We start from the raw sequence: 19,612 nt of genomic DNA on the forward strand, positions 1-19,612 counted from the left end.
CAAAACCCTTCTTTTTAAAGCTGCATTCTCGGGTTAGCTGCTATTTGGTCAGAGCTACGTTGCTGATGATGTGATTTTCAGGATGCAAATTTGCGGCTGTTGCTCCGTCTTACAATGGTAAATAATTATGCTACTAAGGGTATTTGACTACTTATAGTTTAAAACAGTTGGAGGTGCCTTTTAGTCAGCTGCAGAGGCGTGAGAGAGAGGCATCTTTTTCTGTTTTGCTCAGTTTTTCTGCGTGTTTGTTACACACTTTAAACAGTTGGGACTTGCGCTTCTCACTAAATATCATTGAGCTGTGAGGGGTGGAAAGCGGTTGGCTGCCGCTTCCTTGGTCCCTCCCTGTCCCGTTTCCTATTGGTTTGGGATAAGATTTTGGACCACGAAGAATCCAGGGGATTGAGGATAGTTATTAGAAAGCTGTCTGTATTGGAGTGGAGGGACTACAGTGAGAGGCTGCGTAGAAGGAGACAAGTTGTCTCTGGAGCCCAAGGGTCGAAGTCTGAACCCAGGACAACAGGGGCGTTACAATATCCAACCTGAGCCTAGGGGGGTGGGGGAAATCAGTGTCTAGTCTGACCCCTGAGGAGGGGGGTGTGAGGGAAAGAGGGGGTTACAGTGTCCAGTCCTCCCCCAGGGTTGGGGAGGGAGAGTTTCAATATTCAGTCTAGCCCCAGGGAGAGTGATGATGGCAGTGTCACTCTGAATGCGGAGGGTCTCAGTGAGTGGAGGTTTGGATGGTGAAGCCGAGCGGTTTAACGAGCAGTCTGCGGGGGCTGTGCCCACAGGCCGAGCTAGGGACCGGTCTTGCCTGTCTTGTTTTGTCTGCCTGAATGACACCCCGAAAATCTGGGAGATGGGAAGCGGCATCTCAGCGCAGGAGCCCGACCAACTCAGCCCGAGCGAGCAGCCGGAGGGACAGCACACCGAGAGAGTGGACGGAGGGGTGAGTGGGAGAGAAACGCTGCTGGGTCCCAGTCTGGGATGCAGGAATGTTGGGGAGTAGGGGTGGTGTGTGGGTGTTAATTTAGGGATGACCCTGATTTACCCCTCACTGCCTCCCCGGAGCGGGGAGAGACTGGGTCTGGAGTGTCCTGCTAAAAGTTAGGAATCCTAAAACTGGCAGTGCCCAACAATGGGTCAGACACTATCTAATCTCTCCACTTCAGTAACTCCCTGCCCTCCCAAATGTCTCCAAATTGCCACAGGGACTGAGCTTGGAAAGGTTTATGTTAAATATAGTGGGGGAAATTATTTGTTGAATCAGTAAAATGTTGACTGCGTCATTGAGCCACTGTAAGGTAAGTATTGGTCCCAGTTGTGACCACTGCCGCCTCACAGCCCCAGGGGGCCAGGCTCAATTGAACAGGCCACGGTAAGTTGCCCATGGTGTTAGATGCGTTAGTCGGGGGGGTGTTGCTCTTCAGAGGGTCGGTCGGGCCGAAGGGCCTGTTCCCGCACTGTAGGGAATCTAAGCTAATCTAGTCCATCTGTTAAGACTTAACACAACGTGGACCTAACGGAACATTGATATTCAAATCAAAATCAGAAATTGCTGGAAAAGCTCAGGGGGACTGGCAGGGTGTTTATAACAAAGTATCTGGACTTTGGTTCAGTCTCTAACGTAGAGTACAATGGTTTTATTTAATGGAATGTCGTGTGTGTACTTTAGCTTTTTTAAAAAATTTCCTTTTGGTTTTGAATATTCTTCCATCAAAGACGTTTTATTTTCGGAGGTGACATGTTGATGCTGACCCTCCTTCATCTCGCACAAAAACGGGAGGGAGGAGAAAGTTGAGCCATGTCCTCAGTCAGGTTAATGAATGGGGCAGAGGAAATTCTTATGAAAAAGACTATTAGTGTGCCTGAGCGCCAATTAAATTCTCTCTTTCTAATGACTGTCTGGATAGACTTACAAAGCAGATGTTACCACATTGGGAGCGCATTGAAGATCATCGAGCTATGTGAACGAAAGCGATGCTGTGCTAGCGAGGATGAGATGTCCGCAGGCTTTATATCCAGCTCCCTACTCTTTCATTCCAAATGACTGGAATTATAATGAACAGTGGAGTCTGCAATACAAATTCCTGGGAAAAAGAATTAGCATTTTGACAGGTGGAATTTGTATCAACTATCTCTAATCTCTCACTCTTAATCCACCCACAACACAAAACTGATTAACTGGGGACAATGGGGGATTGTGATGTAAGTAGTGATTTAGTTGGGGAAATATATTAACACTCAAGATGGATAAAATAACATTAAGTATACCCAAACCATCACAATGGGAATGTAAAGCTCGCCCCATTTGGGAGTGGTTGAGCTGAATAGCACTTACCGAAGGGGAAGGAGACAGTAACTGAAGGATATGGTGTAAAATGTAATAATGAGGGAGGTGGTTTACTTGGAGGAGAGTAGTCTCATTACACATAAATAGCACTTGTTGTTTACAAATCTATGTAACTGTGACAGTGAATCAAGTAGAAGTATCAAGAATGGAACAAAATATGTTAAAGGGGGAATGGCTGATTTGCTGAAGTAGCTTTCTTTTGAGGAATGTAAAAGTGGGGCTACTGAAGGAAGAATGGGTAACAGAACTGGAGGGGGACTGGAGGGTGTGTAATTATAATAAAGATAGAAAGTTATTAAGCTTGACTGGTATACATCACAGGGTGCTAAAGGCTGAGGAAAGTGGAGGATTTGTATTATTTTATCCAAAAAATCTTGGATACTAACTGTACCACAATACTGAAAATGTAAAAACTACTGTTTCAAGAAAGGGGGAAAATTGTGAGTCAGGAGATTGATCAATTAGTTTTACCTGGGACTGGAGTAATTGGAGTCTGTAATCTAAAATGAAATTAGTGAGTATTATGGAGTCCCACTTAATGATTAGGTCGTTGACCTTTGCTCTGATTGAGATGATGTTAGAGAATCTTTTTATCTAGATTTGATGTCAAATCTTCTAACCTGGTGAAGAAAGTGCATTCTAGCACATTGAGGTTTGGTTTTATTCTGATGAAACTGCGCTGCAGCCCTTCCAAGGTCAGTATGTCCTTCCTGGGGTGTGGTACTCAAAGCTGTATGCAGTGCTACAGATGGGATCTGAATAAGTACAGCTGGAGGGCAACTTCCTAACCCTTAAATTTCAAATTTCCATGCAGCATTTTGTGCAATTTCTGTACCTGCGCATTGGCTTTTTTGTGAGATTTCTATACCTGGACACCTGAATTAATCTGTTACTTGTTATCTAAAAATGTTAAAGTGAGCGCATGTCAAACTGAGGATGGCTATAGGAGAGCGTGGCTGACAGAATGGACCATGCAAAGTGATAAATTGTTGGTTTAGTGGATTGGGGGTTTGGGGGAGTTGGTGGGAATGGGCATGAATATTAAGACTCTAACCATGAAGGTCCCCAGAACTCAGCATCTTCATAACATTTGAAAGTTGACAATTGGCATGCAAAATGCCTTAAAACATTGGAATTTCAAAATATGGGTTGAAGATTTCAAATGATAAAGGCATTTATTCTGTCATAGCAATGTACAGTATGGAAACAGACCATTCAGTCCAACCTGTCAATGCCGACCAGATATCTAGTCCAATCTGCCAGCATCCGGCCCATATCATTCCAAACCCTTCCTAATAATATACCTATCCAAATGTCTCTTAAATGTTCCAGTAGTACCAGCCTCCACCACTTCCCCTGGCAGCTCATTCCATACATGTCTCACCCTCTGTGTGAAAAAGTTGCCCTGCAGTTTTCTTTTATATCTTTCCCCTCTCATCCTAAACCTATGCCCTTTAGTCCTAGACTCCCCGACCCCAGGGAAAAGACTTTGTCTATTTATCATATCCATGCCCCTCATAATTGTGTAAACCTCGATAAGGTCATCCCTCGGCCTCCGATGCTCCAGGGAAAACAGCCCCAGCATGTTCAGCCTCTCCCCTATCTCAAATCATCCAACCCTGGCAACATCCTTGTAAATCTTTTCTGAACTTTTTCAAATTTCACAACATCTTTCCGAAAGAAAGGCGACCAGAATTGCATGCAATATTCCAACAGTGGCCTCACCAATGTCCTATACTCAATACTCTGACCAATAAAGGAAAGCATACCAAATGCCGCCTCCGCTACCCTATCCACCTGTGACTCCACTTTCAAGGAGCTAAGAACCTGCACTCCAAGGTCTCTTTGTTCAGGAACACTCCCTTTGACCTTACCATAAAGTGTATAAGTCCTGCTAAGATTTGCTTTCCCAAAATGCAGCATCTCGCATTTATCTGAATTAAACTCCATCTGCCACTTCTCAGCCCATTGGCCCATCTGCTCAAGATCCTGTTGTAGTCTGAGGTAACCCTCTTCGTTGTCTACTACACCTCCAATTTTGGTGTCATCTACAAACTTACTAACTGTACCTCTTATGCTTGCATCCAAATCATTTATGTAAATGACAAAAAGTAGAGGGCCCAGCACCGATCCTTGTGGCACTCCATTGGTCACAGGCCTCCAGTCTGAAAAACAACCCACCACCACCACCACCCTCTGTCTTCTACCTTTGAGCTAGTTCTGTATCCCTGTATTCCATGAGATCTAAGCTGAAAATGTGTTGCTGGAAAAGCGCAGCAGGTCAGGCAGCATCCAAGGAACAGGAGATTCGACGTTGCTAATCAGTCTCCCATGGGGGAACCTTGTCGAAAGCCTTACTGAAGTCCATATAGATCACATCAACCACTCTGCCCTCATCAATCCTCTGTTACTTCCTCAAAAAACTCAATCAAGTTTGTGAGACATGATTTCCCACGCACAAAGCCATGTTGACTATCCCTAATCAGCCCTTGCCTTTCCAAATACATGTACATCCTGTCCCTCAGGGTTCCCTCCAACAACTTGCCCACCACCGACATCTGGCTCACTGATCTATAGTTCCTTGGCTTGTCCTTACCATCCTTCTTAAACAGTGGCACCACATTTGCCAACCTCCAGTCTTCCGGCACCTCACCTGTGACTATCGATGATACAAATATTTCAGCAAGAGGCCCACAGTCAGTGATTTCTTTTGAAAGAATCATCAAAGCACCTGAATTGTAATACTTAGACCCTATTATTTTGTAGGCAAGTGCACAGCGATCTGAGATTTGCAAATTGAATGCATTTACTGTTTGGATCCTTGTGCACATCTCAGTCTTATGGACAATTATTTTGAAGCCCAAATTAATGTGACAGTCGTTGAGCACACGGCAATGTCTTAAGTGTTGCACCGATGACCGGTTCTTTGGTTTCTAGGTGGTGACATGAGGGCTCTTGGCCAACATACAAGGAGAATAGTTTTTATTTAGCAGTACTTGTTCATTTGGGTTTAAGGCTAAACTCTATAGACTGTTAGCCTAGACTGAGTATGAGACCGTCCATTTGCTTGTGCGTTAGTTGGGACGTTAATCCTCATCCATTTCACCAGTTTCCTCATTCCTTCCCTACCTTACCCCAGATCCAATCTTGCAACTCGGCACCGCTCTCTTGAACTGTCCCACCTATCCACTCCACCCTCCTCTCTGTTCTATCACCTTTACCCACACCTTCATCTACCTATCGCATTTCCAGTTACCTTCTCTTCCCCCTCCCATGTATATCTCAGCTCCCTCCCTGGCCTACAAGTCTCATTCCTGATAAAGGGCTTATGCTCAATGTTGATGACTCCTGCTCCTTGGATGCTATCTGAGTGGATGTGCTTTTCCACCACACCTTTTGACCCTTTTTGGAGAGGCCTACTTTCAGTGTGCTTAATGATGTGTTGCTAATTTAAAACTAAGATTCTTTTCTGATAGTGCCCTGACGCAGGTCTTTTAAAGGTTTTTTTTATAAGAAGTTTGTTAAGGTAGATAGAGAGAAGATATTTCCATCTGGGAATGGGAGTCCGTAAATATGACACTTGACAAATTCAGTGAGGAATTCAGGAGACGTGTCCCTTTCTGTAGGAAAGAGTTTAAAAATCACTCTCTAGGTTATATTCCAAAAGATTTATTTGGAAGTACTAGCATTCTGTAGCTGTGGAGCAGGCAGTTGGAGGAAGGGTAGGGTGCCTGTTATCACATCGCATGGAGAGGTGGTGCATAGTACATAGATATGTTTAAGGGGAAGCTGGGCAAATAATGAGAGGAAAAAGAATGGAAGGAGTTGTTGACAAGTTTAGATGAATTGTAGTGAGGGGGAATTGTATGGAATGTAATCACTAGCACAGACATTTGTGCTGAAAATGTCTTCCTTACTGAAACCACCCTGATTCTTTTCTTCCCAAAGGATTTTTGGAGTGGAGTCAAACTATTAAACAGTATGGAGTGGATCTTATTCCACATTTCAGTCATGCAACTTATATCGGTGCAAATCCACAATTTAAAAAAAATTCAAACTAACTCTTCACATTCTAAAATCCTTCGTGTGAGTATAGACATTCCCATGACCTTTGCCTTCTCCCTTTTTCACCCCTGGTCCCCTGGGAGTAAAGCGAGGAAGGAAAAAATTATAACAAATGCTTCTCTCTGGGCTAATCTTTAGTGGCAATCGCAGTGTATCCACATTAGAGTACTGCAGTTTGCAGTACAGCAGCTGGTATGTTTTTGAAAATGTAGATAGTTCCTTACTTGGAATTAATGAAGATGTAGATACGAGTCTAGTCCTTCCAGTTTAACATATATGGTGTGATTGGAACAGCACTAGTGCATTTAAAGACAGTCTTGATATGTGTGGGAGAACGAAATAGGACTGTGGAATGAAGAGGAATTAGAGTGGGAGTAAGCTTGCCTGAATTATGAATACCTGAATGGGTCTAATGGCTTGCTTCTGGGATGCTGCTTCTAAGATTTATTGCAATTTTGTTTCCACACAGAGGCTGTTTTGTTAAGGTTTGAATTTGATTTAGGCAAGCATGGTGGTTGATGTATCATAAACTACATGCATATTGTAACCCCTTAATCCTGAGTGCTGTTGCTAAGATGTTTAGGTGTCTGCCAGTTTAATTACATTGGAGATGTTATTCGTTTTTGAGGAAAAGAAACGGGGTTTTAAATTCTACAGAGTGGTAATGTTATAATCTAATTTTCATAGCTTTCTCAATTAGGGGCAATCAATCCAAACTGAACCCCAAGCTTTCTTGCATAAAACTTGTCTGGAAAAATGATAAATTGTGCTCCTAAAGTAGAATTCTCTTTCTTTTGATGGATTTGTGCTGATTTGAGTAAACCTGCTTATTGAAGAAGCTTTAGATACTGGGACATTGTGAGCTTTTGAAGATGAGTGCAAAGGATGTTGGTAAAGATCCAGAAATAAGGCAGGTCAATGAAGTTGTGGTCTAAATCTAAATGAATAGTGGAACTGGCTCAAAAGGACTGAATGGCTTCCTGTTGTTATGTGCCTTATCCGTTACTGTTGACTTCACTACTGGACCTGTTTTATTTTATTTGTATCCAGTCTCATTAAATGGATCTGTATTACTTTTTTGAAAATGAGAATCTGCCTTTCAAATTTTCGCAGTAAAACTGTTGTTTCATCCAAGCTCCAGGTAATGACCAGTTGTTATTCCTCTTAATATTCATTAGGCTTCCAATAAATGCTTTGCTTTTGCCTTCCACTAAAATTACACTAGAACTGTAGCCACATCCACATCCAGTCTTGAAGCGAGCATCTTCAAAACCTGTAGCAAATTTTAATCTCCATTTTGTCCAAAATTTCAAATATCGCCATCTATTGTTCTTTGAAGAAATTTTAAACAACTTAGGAATGAATTTTTGTCTCTTTCCAATTTTGATCAAAATTCATTCCACTGATAGTGGCTCAGTGGTTAGCACTGCTGCCTTACAGGACCAGGGACCCAAGTTTACTTACTGTCTTGGGGGACTGTATGGAGTTTGCATGTTTCCCAGTATCTGTGTGGGTTTCCTCCCACAGTTCAAAGATGTTCAGGTTAGGTGGATTGGCTATGCTAAATTGTCTGTAGTGTCCAGGGGGTGTATTAGCCATGGTAAATGTGGGGTTATGGTGATAGGATGTGGAGCTGGTGCTGGGTGGGATGATCCTTGGAGAGTTAGTGCAGACTCAATGGGACAAGTGGCCTTTTTCCACAGTAGAGATTCTGTTTTATCTTGTTCCAACAAGTAGTCAAGAATAGCATTCTGTATTGACAATTATTACTATGTATTGAATAAATTTATTCCGGCCTTGATGTATTCATCTGGAACACATCTGGAGTTTGTGTTCCCAGCTGTGGCTGTATGATTTCAAGTCTTCACTTCACTTGCCTGGGTATTAATTGGGCAGATCCTCAGTGGTGCTTTCAGCTACTTAACCTATGAGCTGGAGATGTCTCCTTCAAAGACAAAGATTTGTCCCTGCAGTGGGGGAGTCCAGAACTAGAGGGTGAGAGGGGAAAGATATGAGACCTAAGAGGCAACATTTTCATGCAGAGGGTGGTGTATATATATGGAATGAGCTGCCAGTGGAAGTGGTGGAGTCTGGTACAATTACAGCATTTTAAAAGGGATTTGGATGGATATATGAATTAGAAAGAGTTTGGAGAGATATGGGCCGGATGCTGGCAAGTGGGACTAGATTAGGTTGGGATATCTGGTCGGCATGGATGGAAGGGTCTGATTCTGTGCAGTACATCTGACTCTAAATTCTGGTCTCAACTTTCAATATCCCCTTAAGTTTGGTGCAGTTACTATAACCGCCAACTTGAATTTTATGTAACACCTTTTTTGATTATTGTAAAATATCTCTAGTCATTCCAAGTGTAATGTTAGGCATTGTTTAACACTGACACACATGAGATACTTAGATAGCTGGCTAAATGTTTGCTCTTGATAGTATATTTTAAGAAACATCCTACGAGGACAGAAGCACAGAACCTTAGGAAAGAAATTCCAGAGTTTGGGGCCTGGCAACTGAAGGCACAGGGAGACTGAAGGTATTTGAACATATGGGTGAGAATTTTGAATTCAAGCTATGGACCAAACATTCTCAGGAGGATGGACCAAAGTTCTGCAATATCCTGCCTATATTGTAAACCTATTTTTAATAGAGTTTAGCAGTCGCTTAGACAGCTATCACAGATTCCTTATAAGGGTGACAGAATGTGTATGCCTTCCTTACTGTTCCACTTAAAACAAAAAAAATCTACTCACTTAACCAAATGGGAGTCCCTTCAGACACTCCAGTCAAATGACTGGTGTACTGAACCTAAGCAAAATCTGTGCTTTTCTATAATGCGTAGCCATTTAGGAATGTAAACATTCGTTTGTAGTTTCTAAATGCCTGCTTGCTTTTGGAATGAATTTTGCACAATGTTTTTTGGACCTGTGCACTGTCATGTAGTATTTACAATTTGGCAGGATATTTGGATTAACTTGCTTATAGTCTAAGATAACCTCATTTGCTTGGAAGACTTTCTGTAACTATTTAAAAGCCTGTGAGCAGAGATTCATTTGCTGAGCTTTGCAACTGCTTTTTGTTACATTGAGAGTTTAAATTAAGACAGGAGTTTGCTCAAGACTGGCAGACTGTAGCACACAACTTATCAAATTGTCCTTGGGTTGGGAATCATTGTGTTGTTGTATTTCCGTCTTGTAACCGTTTGTGTAATTCCAGACCTGGCATGTGTTCTAATTAGGAAACAGTCTTCCAGATCTCTTGGGATCAGTCAGATTTGAGATGGGGGTGAAGGGGGAATGCTGATTTAAGAAGCTGCCCTGATGCAGACAATGTATGTTAGATTTGTAACCGTAGCAAGACCTTAACATTGAGTATGGGAAGGTGGTCAGACAGCAGTGCTATTTTAGGATAGCTTCCCTGACGGGCAATGACAGCCTTATCAGTGCTGTGTAGTCTAGGATCTGTGTAAGCATGAAACATTAAATTGGCAGTCACCTAGATTGACAAAGTTCTAGAGGACCGCAAACAAAAACTGAAGTTGAGCAATGAAACATTTCTGCCAGACTTTGATTCCTGACTTTGTATTTGCAATGATTTGCAGTTACAAGCCCAATAAATTTTTAAGAAATTCACACTAGGCTGGGTGTATTGAATGGGAAACATGTTTGAAGAAGGGAGGCATCTGGATATTTGAAGCTTAGTTGCTTCAATGAGGGTTTACATAGCCATCCTCCAATCTGTGTCTCATGGCACTGGCCTCCAGCATTCTGTCAGGAATTTGATTTTAGATTCTTGCTCCTTGGAAGTTGGTTTTAATTAAGGATGTCATAAATGGAATGTCAAGTATCTCTATCAATAAACCAGCCTTGCCTTGCAGTTCTGTAAAAATATTGAGGTGGAGGGCAAGGAAGAAATGCCTGTCAAAAAGCAATATGGAATTTTATATCTAGTCCATTCTATCTGGGTTGTTCAGGTCAAGTGAGTGTTTTTGTGTTTTGGACCAGACAAAACCCCTCAAAATATATTAAGAAGATAGTCTAGACTTTTTTTTTTAGTTTAAAATTCTGTTGTTTTCCGGATGCAATTCAATTGGTTAAACTACCAGGCTTGAAATAAAACACACTTTATTCATACATTATAGCTAAAAGACAGATGAAAGAAAAGATTTGGCTTAACTGTAACTCAATCAAAATGCTTAATAAAATGAGATGTGCTGCTATTAATTAACATAACATAAGCACGCCCTCAAAGGCAAATTCAGTAAAATAGATTGTCACATGTGCAATTCTAGCACAGGGAGCTTTTAGCTGTAATTGATGAATAAGAGCTTCCACATCCAGCTTCAAAACCCCAGCAACTGCAGAAAGCTAAAACTAAAACCCCTGGTACTGTGGAAATTTGATCCCACCCATTCAGGCTGCTTCTATTGTTCCAACTTTTGTTTTTAAAAAAACACCCAAGGCCTTGCAAGCTGTTTATTAAATTTGAACAGACTGCTCTCCACCTCATTAAAAAAAAATACACCTTTTAAAGTCATAGTATCATCACAGTTTGAGGTGAACTGGCACCCGAATAGAGGGATCATTATTCCATGTTCACTGAGGTAATTCTGTTCCTGGCTCCAAGTTGATGTTTCATATCTCCATTATAAATTCCGTTGTCACTATTTATAGTTGAAATTATCCATTGAAACATGCCACACTGCAATTAAAGAATTCTCCCAGTGGTAGAAGAAGCTACACAAGACCAAGTTTTTATATAGAACCATTTATGAGCAGGAGATGGCCTGTGGGCCAATATCTGTGCTAGCTCGAATTGGGTTGACTCACCCCTTCAGGCAAAGGTTTTGGGTGGGAAGGGGATCAATGTTTCTCTCCCTCTTTCACCAATTACTTCAAATTTATGCTTTCTAGTTATTGACTTTTCTGTTAATGCTAATGCAAATGGCTCCTTCCTATCCATTTGGTTGAGGGCCCATGAAATTTAATACACTGCAAATTAACCTAATGTCTCTTTTTCTCCAAGAGAAACAACTCCAAAGTTTTCTCAGGTGAAATTCTCTGCCTCTTCACTCTCTCTTTGGTGTGATCATCTATTTCTTGTAATGCAGTGACCAGCATAGAGTGTGGTATTTTAGCTATAGTCCCTAGTATAACCTTATGCTCTTATACTCGGTACCTTGGCCAATAAAACATGTAAAAAATGAGGTCTGCAGATGCTGGAGATCACAGCTGCAAATGTGTTGCTGGTCAAAGCACAGCAGGTTAGGCAGCATCTCAGGAATAGAGAATTCGACGTTTGATTCCTGATGAAGGGCTTATGCTCGAAACGTCGAATTCTCTATTCCTGAGATGCTGCCTAACCTGCTGTGCTTTGACCAGCAACACATTTGCAGCTGTGATCTCCAGCATCTGCAGACCTCATTTTTTACCCAATAAAACATGTGCCAACATAACTAACCATCTCACTGTCTTACCCTCAGTGATTTGCAGACATGAGCTCTGGCATCCCTACGTTTCTCTGCAATCTACCATTTTGCAGCAGGTGTATGCAGCAGGTTCTGTTATAGAGGCTCAGAAGATCTTGTAATTGTCAGTAGGTTATGCAGTGTGCCAGTTCGTTCAAGATAGAACATATAAAATGGTCTGATTGGTGTTTGAGGTCAGAGCATTCCCACCTTGAGTCAGAAGGTTGCGTTTTTGAACTCCACTTCAAAAGAATTGACCGTGGTCTAGCTGATAGCAGGTTTCTGGGACTGTTGGAGGTGCCAGCTTTTATGATGAAATGTTACGCTGAAGCCCCATCTGCAGCCTCAGTGGATATTAAAGGGTACTATTTTTGAAGAGGAGCAAGGGTGATTTCCCAGATGTCTCAAATCATATTTATCAACTCAGCATGAAAACCTGTCACTTTGTTGCTGTTTGGGTGATGTTACTGTGTAAATTAGCTCTGGAGTTCCCTATTGTGTATCAGTAATTACCACACACACTAATAACTGACTGAAATAATTTGGGGCATTCTGTGTTCACAGGAGGTGTTAGATTAAAGCAACTTTGTTGACTTGCTCCTCCATGTTATGTGCCCACTGATGATGATCCATATTTTGCTGCAGCATTTCGTTTTCATATCTGCTGACCACAGCTTGATAAGGCAGGAAGAAGATTTGAGTCAGAATGTCTCGAAGGGACTTTTTTTTTTCTCCCACAACTCTCAAAAAATTTACTACTGGATGTGAGGGGCAGCTAAAAATAACCTGCATGAAACATTCACCATGGGAAGTTTTAGCGGCTGTTCAGGGTCAGTGCAGTGCTTTGTCATCAGTGTCTTGTTTTTCCCATGTGCACTTCACGTCCCTAATGGTCCTTTTTTTTTGGTTTTACATCTGCAATTGGGTTTGTAGATCTCTGATTCTTAGCTAGTTAAGCTTATGGATTTCACATAGGTTTAAGTGTTGCAAATCAGTAAGTAGAATATACTTCAAGGATAGAATTCCTCCATGTGCCAGGTTGTCACAATCAACTTGCTGTAATTTAAAAAAAACAGTCCAAGCTGAATGGAGTGCGTTGTCAGAGCAAACCTATTTTCTCTTGGGCTTAATTTATCTGATTAATCAACCATCTCAGCAGACCAGTTTGTTTCTGGAGTTGGAAGAGCCCAGCTTTTGGATAGGCTCAATTTAATGTCTTAATTCAGTCAGCGCTAGGTATGACCTTGCTCTGAACTGGAGTCACATGGATTCTATTCCATGTGACCCAATGACAATCTTGTGGTGCAGTGGTAATGTCCTTACTTCTGAAACAGAAAGTCTGAGTACAAGGCCTACCTGCCTCAGATGGTGTAATAACATGATCAACTATTGCTCAGTGCTATACTTCTGGAGTAAGCTGACCAGTCTGAGGCTTATTTTGGTAGTAAGCTCTGTGATGACTACATGATTCGCTTTCTGTGACCAAGCCTCAGATGAGGTAGTTGTAGAATCTTAAAAGAACACCCTAATCTCTTCAAATACACATTTGTTTTTCAGTTGTCTACTGAAAAGTTTGTGGATTCATCTGACGCCTCCATTGTTTAATGTATTCCAGATCTTAGCAACCCTTTGCAAAACTTTCTTTTTTCTAATAATTATTTTAAACCTGTGACTTATGGATACTGATCTGAGATGGAGTCTTCTAAAGTCTTTCCTTGTGATACCTCTGTAGCTGCAATCTCCTCTCTCCCATTTTATTGTGTAATCTAATGATTTAGCAGCAGGCATCTCCTGCAGAATGAGTCCTATCTTGCAGCAGAGTGAAGGATCGTGATGCTGTGGCAGTGAATGGGATTATCTATTTGAGCAGCTCAGCTGGAATCCCAACCTTGCCAGGTGCCTTTCTACTTAGAAAAGAATCAATGGCTTTTTTCAAGCTCAAGTGATAAGGGTTCTTCACTTAATTTTGACCCTGACAGGAAGCTGTGGGATAGAATTCCTCCATGTACCAGGTTGTGTCACAATCAACTTGCTGCAATAATGAAAACAGTCCAAGCTGAATGGTGTGCATTGTCAGAGCAAACCTATTTTTCCCTTGGGCTTAATTTATCTGATTAGTCAGCTATCTCAGCAGACTAGTTAATTTCTGGAGTTGGAAGAGCCTAGCTTTTGGATCTGTTCAATTTAATGACTTGATTCAGTCAGTGTTAGTATGACCTTGTTCTGAACTCGAGTCATGTAGATTCTATTCCATGTGACCCAATGACAATTGCTTGCTTTCAGCTTTAGTCTTGTGGTCTGAGTTGGGGGGAGAGCTCATAACCCCTCTATTGAAACAGTCTAACTATCTTCCAGATCGAAGTTTAATCCACTTTTTTTTCCTCTCTCAATCTGGCAGTTGAAGCTGCTTTTATTTTTGAGTTCCTTGGATTTGCCTATTATGAGTTAGTTTTTTTTAAAAAACTTATTAATTTGATGTCCAATTTTGCTAGATGGAGTTAGTATTTTAACTCGTTTCTTGCACTATTTCTTTTTTTTCATGGCTTACTTTTATCTGAACTTGCTCAGGTCCCATCCGCTGTTCACATCTATAGTAGAGTCATGGTTGTACAGCACGGATGTAGACTCTTCAGTCCATGATGACCAGTACCTTAAATTTTTCTAGTCCCATTTGCTGATGTTTGGCCCATATTCCTCTTAAACCCTTCCATTTCCTATACCCATCCAGATGCCTGGAGCAGTGGCTCAGTGGTTAGCACTGCTGTCTTACAGCACGAGGGTTCAAAGTTTAATTCCACCCTTGGGTGACTTTGTGGCACTCGCACATTCTATCTGTGTCTGTGTGTTTTTCCTCCGAGTGCTCCAGTTTCCTCCTGCAGTCCCACAGATGTGCAGGTTAGGTGGATTGTCCATGCTAAATTGTCCAGGGATGTTGTGCAGGCTAGTTGGATTAACCATGGGAAATGCATACCGGCATAGAGTAGGGGTTGGGTCTGGTTAGGATACTCTTCAGAGGGTCAGCGTGGACTCGATGGGCCGAATGGCCTGATTCCACACCAAAGGGATTCTGTGATTTTAGGATGTTAAGCCGGGCTCGGGGAAGAAAAGGAAGCAGTCGAGAAACTTCTTTAAGGAAAGGCATCCTGCAAAACAACTGAGGCCAAGAAGTAGTGAAACGAAGTACAAGTATTAAAACAAATTGCTGGGGAAACTCCAGTTTGACAACACCTGTGGAGAGAAATCAGAATTAATGTTTCAGGTCTGGTTACATTTCATGTTTTACAGATACTACAATCTAGTTTACTGGTGCAGCAGCAAATCAGGCTAATAGAGACAGTGAGCTTCCCCGACAGCTACATATTATGGCAGGAAATGATGTTGGGATTCTAACCTACAGTCAAACAAACACCATTTTGTAGACGTTTAATCATTCTGAGCCAAACAAAACCTCTGTTTTCAGACAGATCTGTTAAACAGAAGGCCAAAGTCCCAGTCAAGTCAGAAAACTGGCTTTTCTCCACTTACTGTCACTCCCAAGAAAACTATTGGTTCTGCCGCCTGTGAAACTAGATTTGTTTTTTAAAGCTTGTACTCTGAGCTCACTGAGTTGGTTAGCTCATTTGGCAGGACGGGTTGGCTTATGACGCAGTGATGCCAACAGCGTAGGTTTGGTTTCTGCACTGGCTGAGATTACAGTGAGGGACTCTTTTTCTCAACCTGTTCCCCTGTCCTCTGGTATGGTGACCCTTGGGTTAAACTACCACCAGTTCTCCCTCTTGAGAGAGCAGCCCTATAGTCCAGTAGGATTATGGTGACTTTATTTTTCGCTTGGAGCTCTAAATCCCCTTGTTTAACTATCCAGCCTAATTTCCACAAATAGACCTCATTCTTACATACAAAAAAAACTTAGTCTTTCCTGTATTGGGCACTGTTTTGTTGCATGTTATTTCCTTCATTCAGGTTTCTTTTTTATACAACTCACTATTCCAACTTGCTTGGTATTTCAGCTGGTGGGTTTAAATATCTAGGCCATTTGTAGGTTGCAAGTCATGTAGTCTATATCCCATTGTTGCTCTTTGCCAGACCACCAATTCTTTTTCATTCCATGACACTTCAATTTCCCAGTTGTTTTGTTTTGGATGATTTTGAAGAACTTGTCTTTGCCAACATTTATTCTAACTCCATCTTACCAGTTTAGCTAGAAATATCTTGTGGATTTTCCATCTCCTTGCTCCTCTGTTCTGTCTTTCTTGGGAGATTGTCTACTTTTGTAGTTTTGGTTTAAAGCCCTAAAACACAGCTAGTCCTGTTTCTCCGCTCTATCCACCTAATCCTGTAAATTCATTTCTCTTCAGTCCCATTCCAAATTTTGAAATCCTGGATTGTTGGCTTTCAAGAAGTATAGTGGATCAAGTGAAAATGACCAAGGAGCATGTATGTGGTTGACACCCGAAGACCTTGAGTTTAAACTTTGCCAACCTCATCCATTTTTTATTATTCACAGGAAATTTTATGCAGTCACATTTTAAATTACATAGGGAGAAACCAAAACTGGAGGGCATAGATTTAAGTAGAGAGGGGAAAGATATAAAAGAGACCTAAGGGGCAACATTTTCACGCAGAAGGTGGTGTGTGTATGGAATGAGGTGCCAGAGGAAGTTGTGGAGGCTGGTATAGTGCTTAAAAATGTGTTGCTGGAAAAGTGTAGCAGGTCAGGCAGCTTCAAAGGAACAGGAGAATTGACATTTTGGGCATAAGCCCTACTTCAGGCTGGTATAATTACAACATTTAAAAGGCATCTGGATGGGTATGAATAGGAAGTGTTTAGAGGGTTATGGGCCAAGTGCTGGCAAATGGGACTAGATTAATCTAGGATATTTAGTCAGCATGAATGAGTTTGACAGAAGAGTCTGTTTCTGTGCTGTACATCTCTATAAATATGCGCTGCTTCGGTTCACGTCAAACGCTCTGTTAAGTATGCAGTGAGTTTGAGCAGATATTTGGCAGGATATAAAATACTTTTCACTTTATGCTGGCAATTATGCACGGTGAGAATGGTACCCCACCACTTCAGGCCTGGCCTGTGTTAGCAGGTTACATCCTTAGTTTTGAGGATGGGGAATGGCGGGATAATAAATGGTTTGGACAGACTCTTTTTTTTGTTGGCATCTTGCATGCACGTTACGATGCAGGTGTGCTGCAAGGTAAAGTATTCCATCATCTGTGAAATACTTAGGATATCCTGAGGTGGTGAAAAAAGTGCTATATAAATGCATGATACGATTTTGAAGAAAAGTGAGATCTTGTATCTTTGCCAATATTGCTTGTTGGTGGTGATAAGAATAAATCTAGTCTTTTGTTGTTTCTGGGAATTTGTGCACCCCTTTGCAAATACATTTCTAATATTCTAACAGTGACAGTAACTTGAAAATAATTTTGCTGCTCAGCATTTCTACAATGTCCTTGCTATTTTGAAACTTCCTTAAGTGTTTGCCATTAATCTTGCTACCATCTCCAGTGTTCACCTGCCACCATTGCTGTTTCTAACAAGACAGGCTTGAGGAATGGTAAAGCAGGGAAAGAAGGCTGTTTGGTCCAGCCTGCCTCTGGCCAGTTGTCTAATTAGTCCAAACTCTTGTCTGCTCCCCATAACTCTTCAAGTATTTCCTCTTTGGCCACATTGGAAATGGGTATTGCAACCATACACTTTTTCAGGAAAAAACTGACCCAATATTGTCTAGCTTTTTAGCCAATTGCCTTTACTCATTGACTGTACTCTGGTCCTATGCTGTACCTGCCTCTCTCTCTCCTCAGCACTTCATCCATAATATTCTTCATTTTTGCATAAACCTGCACCTTTCTTGTTTCTACATATAGGTCCTCAATGTGCTTAAATCATGCTTTTGACGCTCCAGCATGGCATAGTGGCTCGGTGGTTAGCACTGCTGCCCCACAGAACCAAGGACTGTGGCTCAGTTCCAGCTGTGGGCGACACTGTGGAGTTTGCATGTTTTCATGTGGGTGCTCCAGTTTCCTCCCACGGTCCAAAAGATGTACAGGTTCGGTGGATTGGCCATGCTGAATTGCCCTTTTGTGCCCAGGGATGTGCAGGCTAGGTGGGTTAGCCAGGGGAAATGTAGAGTTACAGAATGGGGTGGGTCAAGGTAGGATATTTCTTGTTTGGAGGGCCAGTGTGGACTCACTGGGCTGAATGGCCTGCTTTCTTCACATTGTAGGGCTTCGGATTTGCAGGACCATACAGAGCATGTCAATCTGGAGTAGATCCTACCGTGGAATATGAATCTAATTTTCCTCTCTGTATTGTAGCCAGTCCCAATCTCAGAGCTCTGGTTAGCCCTCTTTAAATCTAGACTCCCGGTTTCATGACTTTCCTTTCTTCTTTTCAAGACTAACTACGAATCCATCTTTGGTTTTGTTAGAGTGACAGTCATTACCAAAAAGGTCCTTTTTTGTTATCATTGTAACCAGCCATTTGTTATCACTTCACTAACTTGGATCAAATAAAGTGTGGCCTGCTCTGATGTGCTGAAGATTACTGCACTGGTAAATCTCCCTTGTTTTGATTTTAGTTATTTTTCCTTAAACTTCATCAAGCTATATTCAGCTTGAAACTTTTCACCATTTCTACCTGGGCTTTTCTTTCTATGTTGTAATCCTTACGGTGTTCTGTTAAATCCTTCTATTGGTGTTTGCCATCCCAGCCTGTCTTAATTAATCTGTTCTCCTTCATCCCCAAAAGAAACTGCATGTGCTTAAATGTTAAACTTTTTTTTTACTTAAGTATTAAAACACCTTTCAAACTTCCCATACTTTACAATACTTTTTCTTTTAAAGCTGGCCTTGTGATACTCAATACTCAGGCTGTTATTTTCCATCCTATTGCATTACACCGTTGGGCTGGTATTTTTGGGGTTCTGGTTTCTCTGACTTAAGTTGAACAAGTGCTTCCATCTCCACACTCCCTTTTCTGTGTAACAGCGGTGACCATGAATTAAAATGTTCTTCATTGGCTGTGGAGAGCTTTGGGATATCCAGATTCCCCTTTGATCTGGTTGCAGTATATATTCTGGGGTTCTTTGCACATCTTGTTTGTGCCTTTGCTGAACTTGCTGCCTTTGCTGAATGCCAAGAAGAGCTAGTTTAATTACAATTTAAGTACTTTCAAAGGTTTTCCTTGAAGCTTTGAAGTGTTTGTCTGTTGGCATAGAAGGTTAGTGGTTTCTGCCTGTCAGTTGCATCATCAGTAGGATCTTTCGTCTACAGATTTGTTTGTCATTGGTGATAAGGGAAAGAAAATCCAGCTAAATATTGGCAGGATCTTTGACCCAGAACTGAGGTTTTAACTTGGGCTGTTCATATTTTGACTAGGTGAGGAGTAACGTGATAGTTTCTTGATCTTTGTCACCTTGTTTGATTGTACAAGTGCATTTAAAATATGAAAGATAATGGACATCACAGTGCAGTGAATGATATTAACTGTCCATGTGCTAGTTATAAAGTATTGGTTGTACAGAGCATCAGTTTTCAACATAACAGAGCAAGTTTATTCTGAAAAATGCCCAGGATTTTTAAAAAATGCCTTGAAGGTTAATATTTGCCTTAAAAATACAGCACAGACACTCAATCTGTGCACACAATTAAAAGGAGAGGGAAGAATGTTTGGCCAAATACTAAGCAATGCAAGGTGAGAGACCATT

General features: G+C 41.5%; 1 protein-coding gene across 1 annotated transcript in view; it reads left to right on the forward strand.

Moving 5' to 3' along the window:
• The first annotated feature begins 445 nt into the window (after positions 1 to 445).
• Positions 446 to 19,612, forward strand: part of LOC132819862 (A-kinase anchor protein 12-like) — a 91,150-nt gene continuing 71,983 nt past the window's right edge. Inside the window, exon 1 of the mRNA XM_060831766.1 lies at positions 446 to 949. Coding sequence (XP_060687749.1) covers positions 710 to 949 — 240 coding nt within the window. The 5' untranslated portion in view covers positions 446 to 709. The remainder of the gene's footprint in view (positions 950 to 19,612) is intronic.

Source organism: Hemiscyllium ocellatum, chromosome 10 (genome assembly GCF_020745735.1).
Source record: "Hemiscyllium ocellatum isolate sHemOce1 chromosome 10, sHemOce1.pat.X.cur, whole genome shotgun sequence".
Classification (NCBI taxonomy): Eukaryota; Metazoa; Chordata; class Chondrichthyes; order Orectolobiformes; family Hemiscylliidae; genus Hemiscyllium; species Hemiscyllium ocellatum.